This window comes from Lonchura striata, chromosome 17 (genome assembly GCF_046129695.1).
Source record: "Lonchura striata isolate bLonStr1 chromosome 17, bLonStr1.mat, whole genome shotgun sequence".
In the NCBI taxonomy this organism is placed as follows: domain Eukaryota; kingdom Metazoa; phylum Chordata; class Aves; order Passeriformes; family Estrildidae; genus Lonchura; species Lonchura striata.
In genome coordinates, this window is record NC_134619.1 from 570,536 (window position 1) to 594,099 (window position 23,564).

The 23,564-nt window shown below is 39.7% G+C and overlaps 1 protein-coding gene across 2 annotated transcripts in view; it reads left to right on the forward strand.

Annotated features, from left to right (window-relative positions):
• ARFGEF2 (ARF guanine nucleotide exchange factor 2) overlaps positions 1 to 23,564 on the forward strand; it is a 34,741-nt gene that overhangs the window by 7,753 nt on the left and 3,424 nt on the right. Inside the window, exons 4-38 of one of the 2 annotated variants that reach the window (XM_021539221.2) lie at positions 569 to 715; positions 1,555 to 1,734; positions 2,153 to 2,360; positions 2,986 to 3,057; positions 3,295 to 3,428; positions 3,809 to 3,939; positions 4,460 to 4,694; positions 4,957 to 5,056; positions 5,280 to 5,419; positions 5,905 to 6,013; positions 6,525 to 6,726; positions 7,451 to 7,562; positions 8,155 to 8,360; positions 9,237 to 9,321; positions 9,413 to 9,584; positions 10,687 to 10,838; positions 11,026 to 11,154; positions 11,477 to 11,635; positions 12,677 to 12,821; positions 13,671 to 13,770; positions 14,537 to 14,577; positions 14,648 to 14,817; positions 15,448 to 15,599; positions 15,803 to 15,975; positions 16,391 to 16,551; positions 17,419 to 17,549; positions 17,663 to 17,792; positions 18,225 to 18,360; positions 19,195 to 19,333; positions 19,469 to 19,523; positions 19,686 to 19,800; positions 20,071 to 20,201; positions 21,203 to 21,371; positions 21,763 to 21,901; positions 22,844 to 22,961. In XM_021539221.2, the coding sequence (XP_021394896.2) occupies positions 569 to 715; positions 1,555 to 1,734; positions 2,153 to 2,360; positions 2,986 to 3,057; positions 3,295 to 3,428; positions 3,809 to 3,939; positions 4,460 to 4,694; positions 4,957 to 5,056; positions 5,280 to 5,419; positions 5,905 to 6,013; positions 6,525 to 6,726; positions 7,451 to 7,562; positions 8,155 to 8,360; positions 9,237 to 9,321; positions 9,413 to 9,584; positions 10,687 to 10,838; positions 11,026 to 11,154; positions 11,477 to 11,635; positions 12,677 to 12,821; positions 13,671 to 13,770; positions 14,537 to 14,577; positions 14,648 to 14,817; positions 15,448 to 15,599; positions 15,803 to 15,975; positions 16,391 to 16,551; positions 17,419 to 17,549; positions 17,663 to 17,792; positions 18,225 to 18,360; positions 19,195 to 19,333; positions 19,469 to 19,523; positions 19,686 to 19,800; positions 20,071 to 20,201; positions 21,203 to 21,371; positions 21,763 to 21,901; positions 22,844 to 22,961 (4,878 nt within the window). Of the gene's footprint in view, positions 1 to 568; positions 716 to 1,554; positions 1,735 to 2,152; positions 2,361 to 2,985; positions 3,058 to 3,294; positions 3,429 to 3,808; positions 3,940 to 4,459; positions 4,695 to 4,956; positions 5,057 to 5,279; positions 5,420 to 5,904; positions 6,014 to 6,524; positions 6,727 to 7,450; positions 7,563 to 8,154; positions 8,361 to 9,236; positions 9,322 to 9,412; positions 9,585 to 10,686; positions 10,839 to 11,025; positions 11,155 to 11,476; positions 11,636 to 12,676; positions 12,822 to 13,670; positions 13,771 to 14,536; positions 14,578 to 14,647; positions 14,818 to 15,447; positions 15,600 to 15,802; positions 15,976 to 16,390; positions 16,552 to 17,418; positions 17,550 to 17,662; positions 17,793 to 18,224; positions 18,361 to 19,194; positions 19,334 to 19,468; positions 19,524 to 19,685; positions 19,801 to 20,070; positions 20,202 to 21,202; positions 21,372 to 21,762; positions 21,902 to 22,843; positions 22,962 to 23,564 lie in introns of those variants that run through there. The other variant, XM_077786970.1, reaches the window with a different exon arrangement.

Sequence of the window (23,564 nt, forward strand, 5' to 3'; positions counted from 1 at the left end):
AGTGTTGTGGGTAAGCTTCGTCAGAGTGAGATGGAGAAAGCTGCAGTGACCATATCTGGCATGCAGCTCCTGCAGCAGGGAATGCCCCTGCCCGGGGTGACAGCAGCCCCAGGGTCACAGCAGCCCCTGCCTGGGGTCACACTGGGCACAGGGAGGAGTGTGGTTGCCCTGCTGTAGCCCCTTTGCTGGGGCTGGGGGCTCCTTACACCGGGCAGTAAAGGTGCTTCGTCTGTTGTGCTCCACAAGGAGTGTTACCATGGGGTTCCTTTGGTGCTGATGTGACAGAGGAAGTCACACTCTGGAAAAAACTGGTGCTAATTTTTTTTTCTTTGGTTATGGTGTGAAGAAATGGCCTGAGTTGAAAAAGCTTTTGTGTCATACTAAAATCTCTTTCGTCCACATGTGTGAGCAGTGAAACTATTTGCTGGCCAGACTATAGATGGTGTTAAATTTTCACATTAAAACTGATTAAGTGAGGTATGCTATCTAAGCACACCTTTTTATGCTGTGCTGAACTGTATTTTTCTTAACAGTATATGGTCATCTAAGCTGCGTTTTTTCTACCTAGAAACTGATTGCATATGGGCATATCACTGGCAATGCTCCAGACAGTGGAGCTCCTGGGAAACGACTGATTGACCGAATAGTGGAAACCATTTGCAATTGCTTTCAGGGTCCTCAAACAGATGAAGGAGTACAGCTGCAGATAATTAAGGTATTTTATGCAAATTTATTTTGGTGCAACGTTAATTTGCCTTCTCTCTCTCTCATTTCGTAACTGAAAAAAAATAAAAGCAAAATATTACTGAGGGCCCACTTGTTCCTTTTCTTACATTGTTCCATGTGTCACTGCATTCAGGGAGGCTGTCACCAGGGCAGAACTGGTGAGGAAAATGTACTTCCTGTTGGGAAAGCAGAATGTAAAGGAGTCTTTTAAAAATGTTTGTCCTTTCTGAGATAAACTATCTTTCAGAGAGTTTGGTGCTCCACTTAGTGGCTCACTGTGCCCACCTCCATCAGGCCAGGGAATTGCTTTCAGCCCTGATAGCAGGCCCTGGAATTGGGATGCAGTGCCATGGAATACTGTTCAAGCCTGTCTGCTCCCCTGGCCATTTTTCCAGGCAGCTGCCAGTGTATGTTCTCAACATGTAATGTCCGTCAGTGGTGTGTGTTCTGGCTCTGAAATATTCTTGGATTACTGTAGCTGAGGTTGGAAGTTAGAAGTTAATGAACCTTCTAGTAGTCCAGTTTGACATTAGTGTAGGCCAGTTGTCTCTTGTGTGGAAATGAAGCTATGGAATATAGTAAATTTTTTGGAGGTGGAGTATCTCCCTTAGTTTTGATAAGACCTTCTAAGAACAGCTCAGGAAGGAGCAGAGATGTGGAAGTCCTTTTGAACTTTCTTTGACTTGAAATGTTGTTGCTTGTAAAACCTTAAAAAAAGATATCTGTGTTTTGTAGCAAACCCAGTGATTATTCTGGAAGACATGCATGAGGAGCATTGCTGCTTACTTGGCTTAGGTTTCACTTGTACCATGTTATGGACTTTTCTAGGCTCTTCTCACTGTAGTAACATCTCCGTATATTGAAATTCATGAAGGAACAATTCTTCAAACTGTTAGAACCTGCTACAACATCTATCTGGCCAGTAAAAATCTTATTAATCAGACAACTGCCAAAGCTACCCTTACACAGATGTTAAATGTAATTTTTACACGGATGGAAAATCAAGCTGTAAGTAGATATTACTTTTTCTCATCTCAAATGTTTAGACTTGCAAATGACTGAAAACTTTTTTGTTATTATTGTTTTTGATGAATCTGTTATTGTAGTTGCATATCTGTTGATTTGTCATGTAAGAAAACCTGTCAACTTGTGCAGTGAGGCATGCTGACTGAATTGAACATAAAAGATGACATGCACTGCTGATAACAAGGTTTCACACCATAGCTTCTGTCAAATGGCACTGGATAAACAAATGATGCTTTTCAAATGAACTTGAAGCGTATCTTTTTAATCTCATTGGGCAAGTGGTTGTAGTTTCACTGATTCTTGTTAAGAGGTGAGTTCACAGAGGAACATCAGTCGTCATGGACAGGATTTCCCTCTGTGTATTTTGTACTTGGATTAATCTTTCCGTGTGTTTTCCAAGCTGCAGGAGTCCAGAGAAGCAGAGCGGTCGCAGAAGCCGCAGTCCCCCGCGGTGGCGGGGTCGCGGTCCCCACGGCCGGGGCAGCGGCAGCACAGCTCCTGGGGAGACAGAGCTGGTACTGCCAGCAGCATGCTGGCCAACGGGGAGCCCGGCCCTGGAGAGCCCAGCTGCAGGGAGCTGCAGCGGGCCCCTGCCCTGCGGGCAGCAGGTGAGCACAATACGGGGTCTGTTGCTTTCACTCGCAGCCAGCCTGTTGAAAAGTGCTGTTGGGGGAGCAGTGATGGGGTGACTGGCTCCCTTGGCTCTCCTCAGTAGGCTTTCAGAGTGTGCTGCCATCCTCGGCTTGTGTCTACACTGTGACTGCTGCAGAAAGGTTCCTGTTCTCCCTAGAATTCCAGTTAAACCATGTGTACTTAAACTATAGAGGATTGTAATGGAATTTGACTTGAACAGGTTGATAAAGAGGAAGGAAAGGAGGGGAGTTGTCATGGTATGTGGGATGTGACAGAACCGGTCTCAGGTAATTGAAGTCCTGCGGTAAAAATGGTGCATATTATGAAGACCATATCATCAGCACATACTGCATCCCAATTAGGAATGTTTGTAACAGTTGATAAATAAAAATGACAAAACAACTGCATTAAAAGTATCGGTGCTTTGATTCAAACAACATAAATAACATCAATGAGTATTTTTGAATGACTTCTAACAAATTGCTTTCAATGAGAGATGCTGAAGAAAACTTAAAAATTTTTATGCTTCTGCCTTTGTCATGTCTTTTAATCTTCCTGAGAGAAAATACTAAATTAAAAATTCTCTCTGTGTTTCATTAGAGGAAACAATTGATGGAGGAAAGGAAATGGTTCAAGGCATCTTGGAAGATGTGGTGGAGTCAGCTGTGAAAGGTAGTAAAGTCTTCTAAAGTAAAATAGTTGTATATGTATTGATTATAGAAGCATGGAAGTAATTTTACGTACTAAGGCAGCAGGTTTTGGTTGTATCACCATATTCTTTTGCTGATAGTTGAGAAACTTTCTAGTTTACTAGTGCTACTTCTGTGCCACTCTGTGGTAGAGGTTCACAAAGTCATGGGATAGAAAACTCTTGCATGATTTTAATAATCTTTCCATTTTCCCCTTTAGTGGCTGAAGAAAAGCAGGTAACAGAACCTGCATTAGAGGCTGCAGATACTCTTCTTTCTGGCTCTAGCAATGAGAATGTACAAACAAACGGGATTCCAGATGATGGGCAGTCTGTTTCCTCCACTGATAATCTGGTAAATAACTGCACTGGATGCCAATATACATCTACAAAAGAAGAAATGTTTTTATTGTGATAACAAGGTGGGATTTGGCAGAAGAAAGAGGCAGAAACTCTAATGTATGTGTTCTGCTCAGGTTCAAAAAGGAAGCAGCAGCTGCAGTTTAAGCATATATTGAACATACCTGTCCTAAAATTGATTATATTAGTTGTATTTTAATACAGAGTGGGGACAGAGATAAAGGGTCAGTCAACATGTGTAAAAAGATCCAGATCCCTTGTAATCCTGTTTAGGTTTAGTTTGAACTATAGCTGATTCTCAGAGGAGCTGTGGAATCTCCTAATTGCTGTTTCTTTGTCTCACTGAGGGTCTGTGTTGTGTTTCTTACTCTCAAGGAAACTGATGTATCTGGACATCAAGCTGCTGCCAGATTTTCCCATGTTCTACAAAAGGATGCCTTCCTAGTGTTCAGGTCATTGTGCAAGCTCTCCATGAAGCCGCTGGGGGAAGGACCACCAGATCCCAAGTAATGTGGCTGGCTTTCTTGTTCTGTCCTGTAGCTTTTGGGGACAGTTCAGTTGCTGCTGTATAGTTAAGCAGGTGTTCAAAATCCACTTGTCAGACCCTTGGTTTAGTTAACTTGATGAACCAACCTAGGATTGAAAATAGCTTCAAATTATTAAAAATTCAATACTTGAGATTTTTGGGTTTTGTGTAATAGGCTTATTAATCTTACCAGTTGGAGTGGCCTCGACTATAGTATTTGTGAAGCTTTTGGTGGGAGAATGGGGAAGTGCTTAAGAAGCACTGAGTTACATTTATCAGGCTAGTCTAAGGTGTTAATATTACTGAAAAAATTTCAAATTTGGATGGTAAAAGTTCAAAATTCACTTGGCTGATTTCCACCCCTTTTGCCCCTCGCATTTAAATGCATCAAAATAGCACTAATTTCTTCCTGGTGTAGAGAACTGCTACAGTGCTAATGTCGAATGCAGGTATATACTAAAAAAATATAGAAATCCATTTAATGTTGAATTTTTTTCTAGATCCCATGAATTGCGTTCCAAGGTTGTGTCTCTCCAGCTGCTTCTCTCAGTGCTGCAGAATGCTGGTCTGGTTTTCAGGACACATGAAATGTTCATCAATGCAATCAAGCAATATCTTTGTGTAGCATTATCTAAAAATGGAGTCTCTTCTGTTCCTGATGTGTTTGAGCTCTCTCTTGCCATCTTCCTCACGCTGCTTTCAAATTTTAAGACCCATTTAAAAATGCAGATTGAGGTAAGAGACTTTTAATCTATAAATTGCATATGCTCTAGTTCTCAAAATACTGTTCTCAAGGTAAAAAGATAGGTGGAGCTTCCATTTTAATATCTTAGTTTGGTTTGCTTGCTAAACTAATATATTAGTACCGTATCCAAATTCTAATATGCACAAAATATTACTCTTCAAGAAAAATTATTGAACAGAAATGAATGTGTACATTTGATCTGGTTCAAATAAGTTTCAGATTATCAAGTCCTTAATCTTATTTATTTTGCAGGTGTTCTTCAAAGAGATCTTCCTGAATATTCTAGAGACTTCTTCAAGTTCCTTTGAACACAAATGGATGGTGATTCAGACTTTAACTAGAATTTGTGCAGGTATTTCTACTCTGTGAAAGAATCACTTCTTCTGGCAGCAGATGAAAATTATTTTGAGAAGAAATGGCACATATAGTGTTAAAGTGTGAAAATTTGAATTTGGTCCTAGAGTGCTTGAGTTAAACGTCTGGATTCATCTGCAGTGCCTGCTCCAGCTGGCTGATTCCTTTTAAAATTTCTATTGCACCGAATCCTAATACTTTAATTTCCTTTTATTTTCCAGATGCCCAGTGTGTAGTGGATATTTATGTTAACTATGATTGTGATTTAAATGCTGCTAATATATTTGAACGTCTTGTAAATGATTTATCCAAAATCGCACAGGGACGAAGTGGGCATGAGTTAGGAATGACACCTTTACAGGTAAGGATAACAGCTTTGAAGATAAGGTACTATTGTTTCATAAACAGTTCTATCTTTGCATTGTTACAGATACTTCCAGAGGTTCCTGTTGTCTGTAACCTACTGATGTTACTTACGTTTTATTAGTTTGATAATTTGCAACTGGACACTGAAGCAGTGCCATTAATTACTTGGTGATTTTGCTGCCTGTTTGCATTGTAAGACCAGGCTGGTTCTTGTCTCTTTAGTTTGACTGGCAAGGGAGAGAGGACCAAATGAGCCTTCCTCTGCCTCAGTTAAATACTTCCTTTCTGAAGTGCATAACCAGTGGTACTGGCTGTGGGGTTTGCTTCGCACAGACTTTATGCCATATCTCCACCATAAGCATTTTATTTTAAAGATTATACTTTTCCATTCTTTAGAGGGAAACTGTTGTATAGACTGTGCTGAACAGTTTGTTGGTTTGATTTTTCTTTTTTTTTATTTTCTTCTTCTTCATGTTTTAGGAACTAAGCCTGAGGAAAAAAGGACTTGAATGTTTGGTTTCTATTTTAAAATGTATGGTAGAATGGAGCAAAGACCTTTATGTGAACCCCAATCATCAGACTAGCTTGGGTAAGATTGTTTCTGTATGGAGAGACTGATTTATTTAATCAGTTCATTCTTGTGTTTGTTCACTGTTTAGAAGCTATTCAGAAGTGTGGGTGCCAGGTTTGTACCTTAACAATTTGTTTACACAAGTGAGGTATTTTGCAAATAGCTGTTAGTGCTGGTGTAGTGAGTGATTCTCAAAGTGTCAGTTTTGAATAACCAGGTTCTGTTGATGAGCTTTAGCTAGGCCCTTGTCTACTATAAAGGCTGATGTAGAACAAGACATGGGACCAGTCTTGGAGTTACTAAGTTGAAGTACTGGAATTTCTCCATAGATGCCGCTGCTTTTCTGCCTTTTGTTGGATTCTTTTAGAATTGCATCAATACAGCATCTTCATGTAGAGTAGTGCAGACTGGCAAAAAGTATACATGGAAAAATAAGACTATTAACTCTCAGATTTCTGCTTAAAAGTTCTGCAACTAAAAGGTCTTGACTGAACAAGGATAAGTTAAATCTCACCTTGTTTGTAAATAGGTTCATATAAACCATCTGAACAGGAAATGGCTGAAGGTAAATGCCTGGACACTGGAGGGAGACGGAGCAGTGTCAGTTCCTTGGACTCCACTGTATCGTCAGGAGTGGGAAGTGTTGGTACCCAGACTGCTGTCCCAGATGATCCAGAGCAATTTGAAGTCATCAAGCAACAAAAGGAAATAATTGAACATGGGATAGAACTGTAAGCCTAGTATGACAGGAAAACTAAAGTTCACTTTAAATAAAATATGTTGTTGCTTATGGTCTCACAGTCACACCTGTAGGGACACTTACAAATTAATATTAATGCTGAAGACTGTTGCCTGCTGTTGTGAAAACCAATGCGGGAGGCTGTTATAGTTAAGAGAAATTTCATAAAATCCTGGGTGGAGTGGAAGGGGTTTTCACAGCTTTCCTTTTTGCTGGCTGAGCTCCACAAGAGGGTGTACGTGTAGAGAGAAATTGGTTTGAGTGACACAGTTGTCTTGGAGCTCTTACATGATTTGTTGTCCTTTATTGAAATAGAGTTCAAGGAATTAAATCATTGTGCAGCTATGCTTTACTTCTTCTTCATTAATTTGAAAGTCTACATGTTGTAAATACTAGAAAAAGGTCTTGAACAACAACATTTTAAACATTTCATGTAAAGTTTCACATTTTTCATGTTCAAAAAGGTGAGTTTTGGAGTTTTTCAGCAATAGCTTCTAAGGTTATCAGCAACTCGGTTTACCTTATGAGGTGGAGCCTGTGGTGTGATACAGGTAATAGATTTGTTGCACATTATTTTACTTTTTTCTAACTAGAAAGAAAAGACTTGGAGCTACAGCACAGAATCTTTGATTTATGTGGACTCTGTAAAACTCAAATTTTATAGGCTCTGATATTTTTAATTGTTTGTCAATTTTCCCGTGTTTTTGTCTGCATAGGTTTAATAAAAAGCCAAAGAGAGGAATACAGTATCTACAGGAGCAGGGGATGCTTGGCACTACAACAGAGGACCTGGCACAATTCTTGCACCAAGAGGAACGCCTGTGCTCTGTAAGATTATGTGCAGCACAATTAATACCCTTGCCCCTGTACCTTTGGCCCTGTCCCCGGTGTCTGTGTTCCCCTGCTCTGGATTTCATGTCTTAGAGAAATGAACGTGCAAGACTCCTCGTGGGCATACCTAATGCTGCAGCTACCTGCTGCTTGCTTGCTGTCCTAGGCTTCTCAGTAAAGTCCTGTGTTCTGGTGAGCTGCTGAGGGTTCCCCATCAATGGAATGTGCATGTTGTCTGTCCCTGGAGGCTGCAGGGAGACAGCAGTGTCAGTTGCTGGCAGTCCCTTGCCAGCAAGGGAGGATCATGTGCTGCAGTGGCCAAGCATTCTCTGCTGCGTGTGCAGCTGGGCACAGTTCAGCTTTCTGTGGCTCTGCAGTCGTGCAGATCTTGCCTTTGGCAGTGAGGGAGGCAGGAAGATGCAGACTGAGGGGGCATATCTGTGACCCCTGTCCCTCCCTCGGCTGCTCTCCCCACACGGCAGCTTGTCAGCTTTGCAGGGCTGACAGCTGTGCAACTCTTGGCATAGAAACCCTCTTGCAGAACTGGCACTTGGATTGCACAGTAATAACTGTCTCTTGTGTTTTTTAGACTCAAGTAGGGGAATTTCTTGGGGAAAGCAGCAAGTTTAACAAGGAAGTGATGTATGCCTACGTAGACCAGCTTGATTTCTGTGGAAAAGACTTTGTCTCTGCTCTGCGTATATTTCTGGAAGGTTTTCGTCTGCCAGGTGAAGCCCAGAAGATTGATAGATTAATGGAGAAGTTTGCTGCTAGATTTATTGAATGCAACCAACGGTAATTGAAACCCTTTCTATCAGATCAGTGGCCAAGGAACGTTCCCTGGCTGTACTGTTGTGTGGCCCTTAGGGGCAGGGGATTGATTCAGCTTGTACCAGGAACATCTGAGGGCTTGTGTGAGGAGGAGATCTTGCTGTTGATAGTGGAGAGGAAGGATTCTGATGCTGACATTTCCTTAAATCCTAAGTACTTGCTAAAAGGAATTACTGGAAAAGGGAAGCCCTAAGTATGTTAAAATCCAACAGCTAATAGAGAGACAATTTTAGACAAATGTAGATCAGTCAAGTATAAAAAACTGTATTAAGCAATAGAAATGGCTAGAATTAAAAAAAAAAAATCATGGCAACTAATAGCATGTTACAGTGCTTTTTCTTGCCTGTTAGATGTGGAACAAAATGTGTATATGTTATTTGATACCAAATAGGCAAAGTTGCTATTGTTCCTAATGCAAGAAACACTGAAGTTTAGTCAGGCTTAATTAGTTTCCTTTCCTTAGTCCAGTTGGTGTATCAGTGGGTTGGTTTTGTATCTATCTTTATGAAACTCTGGGTAAAAAAATAAGCTGTCATTTAACTTTTTTAAGATTATACATTATTGTTCTTTGGGTAATTGGTAGGGAATGTACTTGAAAATCCCAGTCTAGTTTTCAATATTGCAAAGATGATGCACTTCCCCCTCCCCCCCGCCCCGCTTCCTTTTTGTTTGTGTTTTAAACTGCTCAGGGTTTGGTGCATTTCTGATGGCTCAGTCTTTGTTGGCTCTTTGGTTGAATCCATAGCACTTCTGGGTATTTTTCTTGCATATGGAACTAGAGCTAATGGATTGAGGGGGAATTGAGAGTCCATGAACCTGTTTTGTTTTTTCCTCTCTCAGGCAAACAATATTTGCTAGTGCAGACACTGCCTATGTTTTGGCGTACTCCATTATAATGCTGACTACAGACTTGCACAGTCCACAGGTAGAAATTTTAAAAATCCAAACTTACAGTGGTCCAAACATCCCTGGATCTTGCATTCAAAATCTGATATCCAACTTATTCCTTCTTACAGGTAAAAAATAAAATGACAAAGGAGCAGTACATTAAAATGAATCGAGGAATTAATGACAGTAAAGACCTGCCAGAAGAGTATTTATCCACAATCTATGAAGAAATAGAAGGAAAGAAAATTGCAATGAAGGAGACAAAAGAATATGCAATTACAACCAAGTGTAGTAAACCAAGTAAGAAGGAGCTAGAAACTGGGAAGACCACAGTGCTCTTGAACTCTGGCAGGAACTAAGGGATGGCACAGTGGCGTGCAGAGTCCTTGTGAAAATACCTTGGGGCAATACATAAAGTACATTTGGAATGGTTGGTAGAGGTATATGGAACGAAACTGGCTCAGTCGCAATTTAACATTGCCTTCTGTGGTGGGAGCAGCTGTGTAGGTGCCTCTGGCACCACTGCAGAGCAGCACTAGAAACCAGATTTCTAGGGGTTTTGAGACACAAGTGTGAGGAATAATTCAAGGGGGAATTTACTTTGCAGTTAAGTTGCTTTTATGTGCTACAAAGAGTGAGGGCTTGATTTGGGCTGGTTTTCTGTCTTTTTCCATAATTCAATGTCTGGGAGGTGTCACAGTCTTTGTGATAGTGTTTGAAAACCAGAGAGATTAGAGATTTTGTCATAATCTACAGACACCTCTCCTTATCCAGACCAAATAAGGGCTCCTTTGTGTGGCATGCAGTAGAAACCACTATCCCCAGCTGTACCCTACTTTTACTCAGAATAGCTTATACTAATTTAATTCAAATTAGTGAATTCTGAATCTTCAGCACAGTGGTTTTCTCAGTGCTTTTATGCTGTTTGCAAGTTTTGTCAATCAAAATAGGAACAAAATTAATTTGCTTGAAAATTGAAGTTGCACTCTGTAGTATAAGGATAAAGAAGCAGTAAGTTATTAATTTAGTTATCATGGTGGTGAGGGCTTTTGTTTTGGGGTTGTGAGCCTAAGAAAACACAGGATTTTCCATCCACTTTTACAGGCAGAATGACTTAATAGAGTATACACCTCTGACTTGGAGCAATTAGGTAATAGCATGTATTATATACTAAAGGGCGAATTGGTTATTTTGTACAGAATAAAGTCTTAAATTTGGGTGTAGTTTTTAGTGCTGGACTTCCTTGCTTGCAGCCTCCTGACTTCCAAGATTTTGCAAGATTTCTGTCTTTAGATTTTATTTGCAATACCTTTATTTACCATTTTGTGATGCTCAGTGTGAAGAGAAGGAATATGCTCTTGTAAGAAAAGCAAGTAATGTCTGTGTGTGCTGTTCCCCTTAGGCGTAGCTAATGAGAAGCAGCGGAGGTTGTTGTACAACTTGGAGATGGAGCAAATGGCAAAGACAGCCAAAGCCCTCATGGAGGCAGTGAGCCATGCGAAGGCACCTTTCACTAGTGCCACTCACCTGGATCATGTCAGACCCATGTTCAAAGTGAGTGTCAGGTTCTCACTGTGTCTTTGTTATGAAGAGTTTAAAGCATGGGAAGAAAAGTGGAAAATTACTCTGAAGAGTTTGCTAATGAAACAGAGGGACTCTTTGGATATATTTGGCTTCAGTAACCAGTGTTTTCGGCTAAAGTTGTAAGCGGCCTCTGAATTTAATTTCTTCCTCTGTTTAGCTTGTGTGGACTCCACTGCTGGCAGCTTACAGTGTTGGCTTGCAGAACTGTGATGACCCAGAAGTTGCATCCCTGTGTTTGGAAGGAATTCGCTGTGCCATTAGGATAGCCTGTATCTTTGGAATGCAGGTTGGTGCCACACTTAGCCTGGTTCTTGCTGAGGGCCATGGGAGGCAGGTGAAGAATTACAAACAGCCTATACATAGAAGATGAAATGTCTCATCTGCTTTCTTGATGTAATCAAGATGCTTTCTTGATGTAATCTTGATGTAATCAACTCTGCTTTTCTTTGTTGGATCTTCTGTTAAGAGCATTTGCTGGCATCCTACTGTCATTTAGCTGGAAAGTGCTCTAACAGTGCCAGCTATCCATAGAAGGAAAATTTGTAGGCAAGTTGCTTTCTCTGGTTCTTTGGGGACTTGATTTTCATGCTTGTTTCTCTGTCCTGTAGCTTGAACGAGACGCTTATGTACAGGCTCTTGCTCGTTTTTCCTTGTTGACTGCCAGTTCCAGCATTACAGAAATGAAACAGAAGAACATCGATACTATTAAGACACTCATTACAGTTGCTCACACAGATGGCAACTATCTTGGCAATTCTTGGCATGAGGTAAATCCTTATTAAATAGTGAATGTGGTTTTTTCTACTACTATCAGCTCCCCGAACTTGCTCAAAAATGTGAAGGAAGTGCATTATATAAAGTTTTTTTTTTCTAATATGTAGATAAAAATAATGGATTGCATTTTTTTTTGAAGACCCTGTGGAAACTGTGTGACAATATTGTAGTTTTTGTGGCTGCATTTGATATAGGATTTAAATGATATAAAAATTTTCATTTGGCTTGAGAAAATTCTTCATATAAACTATTGTATTCTTATTCATGGAAACAAAAATATTCTAGCTCACAGGTCCAGACTTGTCTGTGCAATGTTTGACAACATGTACACCATAAGCACATGAAAAACTGGGGCTAAAATACTTTGGTGGATGATTGATAAATATGAGCTATCAGGATTATATGTATTTTCTTAAAGCCTGTGCTGTTGCTAAAAGGAGCATTTCTGCTGCATTATGTTCTCTGGCTCTAGTCTTGGAGTACATGATATGAGCCAAAATGTGCTAGAGCTGACAGATAGCTCAGACCTGGCTCACTGCACACTCTCCTGGGTGCTTGTGCCAGCCAAGGGATGTGGCTGTGGGGAGGAAGGAGGAGGCAAGCACAGCATTGGCATTTAAACTGTCTAGTTTGGAATGTTGTTACTCAAGTGGTGAGAGCTGCAGTGTTTCAGTCTTATCTCTCTAGGGCAATGAAGTCTCTACAAGATCAGCTCCAGTCTGATCTTTATAGTGTTGAAAGTTGATGGTGTAAAAAGTAATGAAAAGGTATCCTTCAATAGTTAGATTTTGGAGCACTGTTTATTTTGTTCTTATATTGGAATGATTCATGGTGGCTGATAATATTGAATGCAGTCAACTTAATTTTCAGTTTTATTAGTAATGTTTTAGCTCCATCAAAACTGTTAAAATGGCCTAAATTGTTTGAATGGTTGGAGAACCTGGGAAGGTCATAAATATTAAATACAAATATATGTTAAGAATAAAAATATGGTAGTGTGCAGAAACACAGTGTTAAATTTCTTTTGGTTTTAGATCTTGAAATGTATTAGCCAGCTGGAACTGGCACAGCTCATAGGAACTGGCGTGAAAACTCGGTATTTGTCTGGTTCTGGGCGTGAGAGAGAAGGCAGCATTAAGGGCTATGCCTCTGCAGAAGAGTTTATGAGCCTGGGATTAGGTAAGATTATTAATCCTGAACTTCACAAAGGCGCACATACAAGTGGAGTAAGGATGTTAAAGAGTCCTCAATGTTATAATATACTCAAATATACTTACTTGCTTCCAGGGGAAGCTGTGTTGAATTAATGAAACTGTATTCCAATATGTGTTATAATTACCAAATCTGTTGTAATTTTGGAATTGGTTAAGCTATTTTATAACTACTCCACATTTATTTGTTGGAATATGTTGTTGTCAAAACTGTTTTGCTGTACGAAGTCATGCTTTTGTTAAAACATTAATTAATAGAAAAAAGAGCTGTTTATTTTTAGGAATTAATAGATGTTTCAATAGCTGACAATTGGTTTTCCAAAGGAATTTCTTATCTTTACATGTTGGGCTTGCTGTTCCAGTTCCTATTGTTTCTGCAGTGTTTACAAGAAACAAATCTGAGATTTTTGTATAAAATTAGAGGGACAAGGCAAGCTGCCTTATCTTTGCGAAACCACTAAGGAAATAATTTAATTTTAAAAAAACTTTGGAGTGAATGCTGTAATAATGATTACAATGAATACAGAACTGTGTTCAGCATTAACTATTTGTAGCTAACTTAGAATTCATGTTTTTAAATGGTATTTTCTCTGTTCCAAATTTAATTAACAATATCATATCATCTTAACCTAATAAATATGATGTTTAGCGTCTAATAATCTGTCATAGATCTAGCACAGGCATTATCTGCTCCACATAAATTACATGGTAGCTAGAAACAGTAGTCAGTTCTCTTTGTTTACTTGTTTGCTGTTGGAGTTACTATAAAGTCATTGTTTCCTGATGGCAAATACTGTTTTTAATGAATTTGTGGCAGGGAACCTCGTTGGGAGTGGGGCTGACAAACGGCACATGGCGAGCATCCAGGAGTCTGTGGGGGAGACCAGCTCACAGAGTGTGGTGGTAGCAGTGGACAGGTACTGAGAATGTAACCTCTGCACTCTTACTCAAAATGTTGTCTTTGTCATCTGACCTTCTGAAATAGTCTAAAGATGTGCTTCTATCCTAAACTATGTGTTGGAATGGGAGTTCTTAGTAACTACGGATGCAATGGTGCAAGCCTGCACAATCGTATATTCAGACTTGCAGTGTTTATCCTAACTATAAACACCCTGTTACCACATCAAAGTTCAGGTCATTTGGGAATGTTCTTCGCTTTATCAGTGTTCTATAGGGGCCACTATCAGCAGTCTGAACTCCTCTCAAGATTGAACAGCTGAAGGGGAAGAAGGGACAGCAGTGCATCCATAGTCTTTCCCCTGTCTCTTTTGACAGCCACAGCCAACCATATTCTCAGAGGATATAAAGATCAAAGGTGGCTGATAACCAGTAAAGTCTTGTAGCAAAGCTTTCTGTCTGTTTATTGTCCCCTTGAAATATAATGTGCTGTCACCCAATTGAGTGTTCCAGCATAACTTGGCCTGGGTAAACTTGTGAGCCTGTGCCTGTTCCTGCAATGGGGCAGGAGTATGGTAGACTGTGACTTGGTGCAGGAAAGAGGATGCTTAGACTAAGGAAAGATGCATGTACTGCTGCCAAGGAGCAAGAATACACGGGGTGCAGAGTTCATGGCATGGAGAACTGTGAAGTACCTCCAGATGTGCTGACCTTTTGCTGCAGCACTGAGCTGTAATCGGTTCCTGTGGATGTGCAGCTGCAATTCAACTCCTGTGTTTGTTGTAGGATTTTCACGGGCTCCACGAGGCTGGACGGGAATGCCATAGGTATGTATGCTGGGTTCCAGGGCCCCTGGCACAGGAGCAGCCTGGCTCACAGCAGCCTTCTCCCGTGCAGTTGACTTTGTGCGGTGGCTGTGTGCTGTGTCCATGGACGAGCTGGCGTCCCCGCACCACCCGCGCATGTTCAGCCTGCAAAAGATCGTGGAGATCTCCTACTACAACATGAACCGCATCAGGCTGCAGTGGTCGAGGATTTGGCATGTGATTGGGGATCACTTCAATAAGGTATTTTTTAAAATCTAGTTACACAAGGTGCATAAATAGTGGGACTTCTTTAATCAACTTTTCCCTTCTGTGTTGTTAGTGGCTTAAACTCTGATATTGAAAAAAAAAATCCATTCAAGGAACTTAAAAGAAGCACCTATTTAAAAATCTAAAGTGTACAAACAGAAATGTTTATAGGAATGATCTTTACTTATATAATCTTCATTATAGGATTTGGTATTTTTGTGATTTTTCTTTGTCTTTTCCTTGGATAAAATGCCAAGTTAGTTTTCCTCTAAAATGTACACAGGTGATTCTTTAACAACAGTTGTTTTGCTTAGGAAATTGAATCATGTTAGGATGGGATTTTTTAACCTAAGATTCCATTTATTTTATTGTATTGTACTGTATTTTAATTTTAGCATCTAGCTGGCTATTACATTTCTGCTTGATGCATTCAAAATCCACGGGTCTGTTTAGATGGATGAAATGACATAAAGTCCCCTTCAGCAAGAACCCCTTCTTTCCCAAGTATCAGAACACTAGAATGTGCTAGCAGTGTTTAGTGGGCTGAGATGGAACTTGAGATGGAATCTGTCATATAAATTACACATTAACTGATAAATGTTTGAAAATATGCTTTTCTTCTAGGTTGGGTGTAACCCTAACGAAGATGTTGCCATCTTTGCTGTAGACTCATTAAGGCAGCTGTCAATGAAATTTCTTGAGAAGGGAGAGTTAGCCAACTTCCGCTTCCAGAAAGACTTCCTAAGGCCTTTTGAGCATATTATGAAGAAAAACAGGTGTGAGGCACAGCAATTTCTGCTTTAGCTTTAGTCCTTTAAGGATGTCACTTGGTATGGTGTAACATTCGGCTAGCTAAGATAACAATCATATCTATCTATCCTCTGCAACAGTATGGGTCATGGTTACCTACAGGGAAGTGGGGGAGTTACTTTGTGCCAGTGTAAAGTAGTCTTGCTTTCCTTTCTCTTTTTTTTTTAAGATCTCCGACTATTCGAGACATGGTGATCCGCTGCATTGCTCAGATGGTGAACTCCCAAGCTGGTAACATTCGTTCAGGCTGGAAAAATATCTTTGCTGTTTTTCATCAAGCAGCATCAGACCATGATGGGAATATTGTAGAGCTGGCCTTTCAGACTACAGCACACATAGTTAGTAAGTAATGCTTGACAGATGCATGCACCCAAATTAGCCTGGCTGCTGTGAGTCTGCTTCTAAAGGCTCATCAGAATAAGGCTTTTGTATTTCCAGGCAAGTAAACACACAGCCTTGCAGCTAGGCTGTTTAAACTCTGCAGCTGCATCACACCCTTTAAGTCTCCTGAATGCTGTGGACAGGACAAACTACATGCAGATACTCTGCTGTAGAACTTGGCAATGTGGTTGGTGAGGTGGGACAGGGAAGGATGCAAGAGAGGGCAAAGAACCATTTTTAATGTAGAAGATCTGGTCCTTTTGTGTTTGTCTGTTCCGTAGCAGTATGCCATGGGTGACATGCCTAGATTGATGCAGTTTATCTATGGATTTTAATATCACTAAATTTTAAAAATGTATTTGTTTGTTCTTCACAGCAAATATTTTTCAGCAGCATTTTCCAGCAGCAATTGACTCATTTCAGGATGCAGTAAAATGCCTCTCTGAGTTTGCCTGTAACGTTGCCTTCCCAGACACCAGCATGGAAGCCATCAGGCTTATTCGCTATTGTGCAAAATATGTCTCGGAAAGACCACAGGTACATTTGAATTTTTGCCCCTGCTGCATTTTCATACTCTTCTACTGTTAAATGGAGATTAATCTACTAAGAGCTTTCATGCTCAAATTTCAATTGCAAGTGTTTGTGTTCAAACACTTGAAATTGAAGTTTGAGTATGAAAGCTCTGTTAATTAAAAAGCTCTTTTAATTGAAGGATTAATCCTAATCATTCAGTTAGGAGAAATTTTGGTATTATGTGAGCAGTAAACTAGAGCTAGTTAAGTAATGTTAAGTCTTTTAAGTCCAAATGGGAAATAACTGAATTAAATAGTCTTTGTTTCTTTGTTTTTGTGGTGTTAAGATGACTTGGAAAGCAGTGCTTCCAGTTCTGTCGCCCTAGTTATGTCTAGTTCAGTTGGTTAAAAATGTGTATTCTTCTCCATCAGTCTGTTGTGTGACTACTGAATGCATTAATCACTGGCTGAGGAGTGCCTGGCATTACACTGCAGTTGCATCTTAGTGCATGCTGCCTTCAATGTACCAGAGACTTGTAGAACTGGTTTCTGCCAATTTTAGATTTCCTTGTTACGTGTATTGCTGTAACAGTTATCTGTCACTGTTTAAGTTGCTTTCTAAGAAGTCCAAACCTCAGCAACTTCTAAGGCCTTTACCTGGACTGAAATAAAAACAGATTAAAGTATTTATTTCCATAGATTATTTTCTAGTATTTTTGCAAATAGCTACATCTCAGTGCTATACTTACATTTCGCAGAATTGGAGTGTTATAGTAGGAACTAAGCCAACTTTCCAAGTTTGTCTGTACCACTGGTAGTATCTAAATTTGTCACATACAATGATTTCTGAGATAATTTTTTCTTTAAACCTTTTTTCCTACTGATCTTCAAGGTATTAAGAGAATACACAAGTGATGACATGAATGTGGCTCCTGGGGACAGAGTATGGGTCAGAGGATGGTTTCCTATTTTGTTTGAACTTTCTTGTATCATCAATCGTTGCAAGTTAGATGTTCGTACAAGGTAATTAAGCTTTCATTGTTTTCCTTTTTTCTTTTATTTTAATTAATTCAGTGAAGATATCACAGGAACAAATTTTAACATCTGTTCCAATGCTTGTTTGGGTTTGTTTATAGAGGCTTAACAGTGATGTTTGAAATCATGAAGAGTTACGGCCATACTTTTGAAAAGCACTGGTGGCAAGACCTGTTTAGAATTGTGTTTCGGATTTTTGATAATATGAAACTCCCTGAGCAACAAACAGAGGTAAAACAAAAAAAAACCCAAAAAACTAAAAAGCAAACATGCCCTAGAGTTAGTATTTTTAAGAACTTGCACATCTGAGTCAGCACTTTCTACTGACACCCCATACTGCCCCATACTTAACTAAACATATTCTATATTCCTTCAAATTCTGTGGCATGAATGAAACTTGCCACAGTATCCAGTGACCTGTGTGAGTGTCCATCTGATTCTTTTCAGGGAGAATGTTCTCCCTCTGTTGTGAACATGTGCAATTTTCTGACCAGTGTTCATGTGGCCAACTAAGTGCTTCTGACAAGACATCTGTGGTCATGAGGCTTTAGTTCGGAGTTCTCTCCTCAGAGCTGTCTCTTGTTGACCAGCCATGTGTAAGCAAAGTGTTGTCATCATGGAAGAATCCCCATAAAACAAAAGACTTTACATTTTCTGTCCCAGAAATCAGAGTGGATGACCACGACGTGCAACCACGCCCTTTATGCTATCTGTGACGTGTTCACACAGTTCTATGAAGCTTTGCATGAGATCCTTCTTCCTGACATACTTGCACAGTTACACTGGTGTGTAAAACAAGGTACCTTATTTACCTGTACCTTTTGATTAAATGTAGTTTTAAATGTCCATTACTTAAGAAGGGGAAGGTTAACTGAATTTTTGAAGAATGGAAGTTCCCATTATGACAATATGTGTTGCAGTAGATTGATGCAGTATCTTGAATATCTGAGCATCAATCTTTTTATTGACTTAGGCAACTTTTTTGTTACTGTGTTCATAAGGGGCTCATGGTATTTCTGTGACACAGCAAAAGCTTTTGGAGAACAGTGTCGATCTCCTGAACCTTCTGCCAATAACCTTTTGTGGTTTGACTGCAGTGATACATTACCTCCTTTGTTTACACATATAGATATGTGCATGCATTCTGATTATTTTTCTTTTTTCTTATTTTCTGGCACCTGCTTCCCCCCCTTCTGCCACTCAGCGAGTACTTCTAAATACAGCTTTGTAAAGAACATGTTTTCTTTCTGGCTCCAAGTCTTACACCTGAAATCCTGCATGTTACTACCATGGAATATGGGGGACGATCTTGCAGTAAATCCTAAGTTTCTGATTGCTGCTTTTCCTTCCTTTTTCTCACTCTGTGCTTCCCTTTTGCCTCTGCCCTGTCTTGTATCTTCCCTGGTTGGACTTCCACCTCTTCCATCTCATGAAGGCTATTTTGAAACTCTTTTTTTTAATTCAGTAGGTTCTTCAGCTTCATATTGTTGTAACATATTGTATAGGTAGGCTTTGAGCCAAGAGACTGTGCATTTCACAGTATTGCTAAAAATTTTTAATGAAGCAGTAATAGGGACTACTTAATTTTTCCTTGATATTGTAGAAGTTGATAAATATGGAACGTGTTTTGCAGATAATGAGCAGTTGGCACGATCAGGTACAAACTGCCTAGAAAACCTGGTAATACTCAATGGACAGAAATTCAGCCCTGAAGTCTGGGGCCAGACATGCAATTGTATGCTAGAAATCTTCAAAACAACTATTCCTCATGTGTAAGTTTATAAGTTTAATTCTTGTATTGATACCAAATTCTAAAGCAACAATATTTACACTTTTTGGTCTTTTTCGGTTTTGTTTTATTTTTTGTTTGATCTTTTGTTGTTGTTTTGTTTCTTTACTCTGTGAAGCTTGCTGACATGGAAGCCTGTAGGAATGGAGGAAGATTCATCTGAAAAACACTTGGTAAGAGTTAATTCAGGGTGATAAACTGACATGAAGAGTTTTTTGTTAGGTTAGCTTTTGAAATATTTGTTGTAGTCAATACTCTTGACAATTAATTGATAGTAGATTGTATTTGGTGTGTAGTGTTTTGGATTGCTGGAATTGCTCTGCACTCTCTTCTAGGATTTGGACCTAGATCACCAGTCTTTAAGCAGCATGGATAAAAATGCTTCTGAAAGAGGACAAAGCCAATATTCCAATCCAACAGATGAGAGCTGGAAAGGTGGTCCTTACACAAGTAAGGAAAACATACAAGCTTTTTCAATGCACCTTTATAGCCAGTCTTAATTAATTTCTGTAGCTCTCTACAGAAAGTTTTGGAGCAGTTAAACTTGAGATAAGTCTTTGCAATTTATGTTTATGCCTTGCAGTGAGATTTTCTCTTTAGAAGATAATTCACAGGATTACTAAATATAGAATTATTAAGAGGAATGTCGTATTTTGCTAGCCTGCTGTAAATGGATCATCATGAATTGCTTCTGAGACTTGTGTTGCTCCATTTCATTAGACCAAAAACTATTTGCTGGCCTCCTGATCAAGTGTGTGGTACAGCTGGAGTTGATACAGACCATTGACAACATAGTGTTCTATCCAGCAACAAGCAAGAAGGAAGATGCTGAGCACATGGCTGCAGCTCAGGTACCATCAGACTTACTTATAACCTTGGTGGCAGTAAAGTACAAACTATGGAATGTTCTGACATGTTCACAAAATAGAGCCTTCTTCTGATTTTTAGCATTACCCTGAATGTGTGTGTAAACTACTCTTTAAGTTGTGATTTTTTTTGTCTGCCTCCAGTGCTGCCTGGGGTCTGTCTGTTGTAGGATTGTATTATATTACTTCAATTTTTATTATCAATGTAATAGATTATAGTTGTTTTTAATCATGAATACATACTACCAAAATTGGTTTTGTTTGTTTCGGAGAAAGCATTAATTTCTGCTCATTAGACTGAGTGTTGTCTTTTAGCCACAGCTGAGGCTCTGCTCAGTCTCTGGATGTTTGCACAGGAAATCTTGCAAAAGTTGAACTTCAGCAAGGTCAATGGTCAAGATTTCATTAATTGCCAACCTCAGAGATGTCCCTGTCCCTGCAAGTTCTTATTCTGGGTAGTAGTGCATGGTAGCTCTGTTAATAAAGCCATAAGCTGGAAGTTCTGGCTAGTACATTCAGGTAGTGTTTTGGGGATGTTATAGTTAAGTGAGTGAAGTGAGCTAAAAATATTGACCAATTTAATTAAATTTGACATGAGCCAAAGATGGGGAATTTCTACAGTAGGCAACATTTAAACCCACACTGTTTTTGTTGTTCATTTTGATGTTTTCAGAATTCAACAGACGTACCAGTCAGCTTCTAGAGAAGAGGAAATGTTCTCTACCATATTGCTGTAATTGACTGCAATGTTTCAATGTTTTCCCTCGCTCTTTGAGTTTTATTTTCTTATCAGTAACTAGGATAGATCATAACTTCTCTCTTCTCAAGTACCCCATTAAGAAGAGTACAGCTATGATCTTTGACAGGACTACCTTGCTGTGTTGTAGTGCACTTCTACTGCATTGCACTATAAATGGAATTAGAGTTACTGGAGTTTACAGCATGTGCCCTCTCTCTCTCTGTGTCCCTCTCACCCTGCTCTTCAGCGAGACACACTGGATGCAGTTATCCACATTGACACAGAAGACCAAGGAATGTATAAATATATGTCTTCACATCACCTTTTTAAGTTACTGGATTGTCTGCAAGAGTCTCACTCATTTTCAAAAGCCTTTAATTCAAATTACGAGCAGCGAACTGTGTTATGGAGAGCAGGTGAGGCTTTTATTTTTATTTCATAAAAATGCTGGACTACACTTCTAGCTTTAAGTATCATGACACAACAATGTGCCATTGCAATCACCTTTAAAGTTTATTGGACAGTTGCATGCTTTTATTGCTAGTCTCCTTCCTGATGACTTGAGTAATTCTGTTTGCTAAATTATCTGCTTTTTTTGATTAAAGTAGAGCTGCACAGCTGGTACTGCTGTAGTTTAGTATCTTTATAAATAAATGAGAACTCAGTCAAAATCAAGGAGGAGGAAATACTGTCTGGACAAGAAATCATTACTGGTTACTAGTGCAGATTTTGTTGATAAAATTTATTTTTGGCTAGTAACACCAGCTTTGGATGTTCCCTCTTGTCCTGTGTGGGACTAATTTCTAGGGTTCAAGGGTAAATCCAAACCCAATCTCTTAAAACAAGAGACCAGCAGCCTGGCATGCTGCCTGAGGATCCTGTTCCGGATGTATGTGGACGAGAGCCGGCGAGAGGCCTGGGACGCGGTCCAGCAGCGGCTGCTCAGGTGGGACGGGGAGGGGTGGCCACTCTGCACCCAAAGTTCACTTAGCAGGGAGGAAGCAATCTGCCCGGCATAGGTGGAGCACCTTCTTGCCTGACATAGGCTTTTCTTTATGCAAGTGGTAGTGGCTGAATAGTTTTCCCGGCTGAGTACATAGTAATAGAGGTGTATAGGAGGATGCACTAATTGAAAAAGAGTGCAGTATAAGCTGCTGTACACCTGGAATTTAAACAAATGTAGAAAATAGCTCTAAATTAATATAAAAAGAGATTTTGGTGAGTTGGTACATAAAAGTCGGAAGTACTAGTCTCTTATCAAATATGAAGATCTTCCAGATTGCTCTTAGTACTAATACAGTGGATACTGATCTATCAGCATGTATGGACATGTTAATCTGTTTAGTCCTTCTTTAATTAAAAGTGTCCTGAAAATAACCTTAGTAAGTAGTACAGTTTGTACCTTGTGTTGACAATCTGCAGCAGGGATCAAAAATTTATTAATAAAATAATAATTCTTCCTTAATGTGTGATGCTGAGCTGTGCAGATCTTTATTAAACCAGTCCAAATTTGGAGGGAGAGCTCTCTCGAGGTGCTGTTGCCTAAGCTGTCCCAATGTCAGGGTGAGGAAATAATGTTTGCAGGTTGAAAGTGACAGCACTTCAATTACAAAATGTTTATCAGGCAGATTAATTTTCCTTTTCCGTCTCTGTCATCAAGTATTTCCATTCAGTTATATGAAAAGTATTTCAGTTCAGTTACCTGGAACAATTCCTGTACCGGAAAAAATAAATTTGTGTAGTTAAATTTGTTGCATGTGATTGAAAACTTTCCCATGGAAGTGCATCTTGCTTGCAAACAAAGTACACTAAGAGGACAAACAGCATGTAAGCAAAAACTTTATAAGGGTTTTCTCTATGCTTTGTGTGAACTGTGCCATCTCTGTAGTGTGTGCAGCGAAGCCCTGGCATATTTTATTACTGTCAACTCAGAAAGCCACAGAGAAGCCTGGACCAATCTCCTGCTGTTGCTTTTAACAAAAACACTAAAAATCAGTGATGAAAAGGTAAGAAAGGCTGGAAGTAATGTCTGCATTTGGGTATGTTTTTAATTCCTTTTTCAGCCTGAATTCAGTCTTTATTTCTTTCTGTCCAGATTGGAGGTGGGCGGTTCCTCATAGTGAGCGCTTTCTGTGCAGTACAGCAGTGGCAGCTCCCCTGTCTGCAGGCATTCTGCATTGTGGAAATGGGGCTGCATCCATGCAATTCCCAGTTGCGTGGGAATGCAGATAGCATTACTGAACAGCTTTCATATAAAACCACAATGAGTGTGCAGGAAGGGACACTCTTATGCTGTATTACAGCTGCACAGGAATGGTAAAATTGGAATTCCAGTTTCCTTGACCGCAATGGCAAGAATAATTTTCAGGATCTTGGCTCTTTTGAAGAAAACCAAATATTCATGTTGCTACAAATAGACTCTGGTATTACCTGTGGGCTGAGAAATCACAAACCCTGACTCGGTTTAGGGGGTAAAACCAAAGCTCGCCCTGAGTGTGCTGCTGCCACAAACAACACGGAGCCCTTGGGCCCTGGGGAGGGCTTGGGTGAGACCTGGTGCTTTAACAAGTTGCTCTAGCCATGAATGTGTCAACACTTTTCTTTTGCTC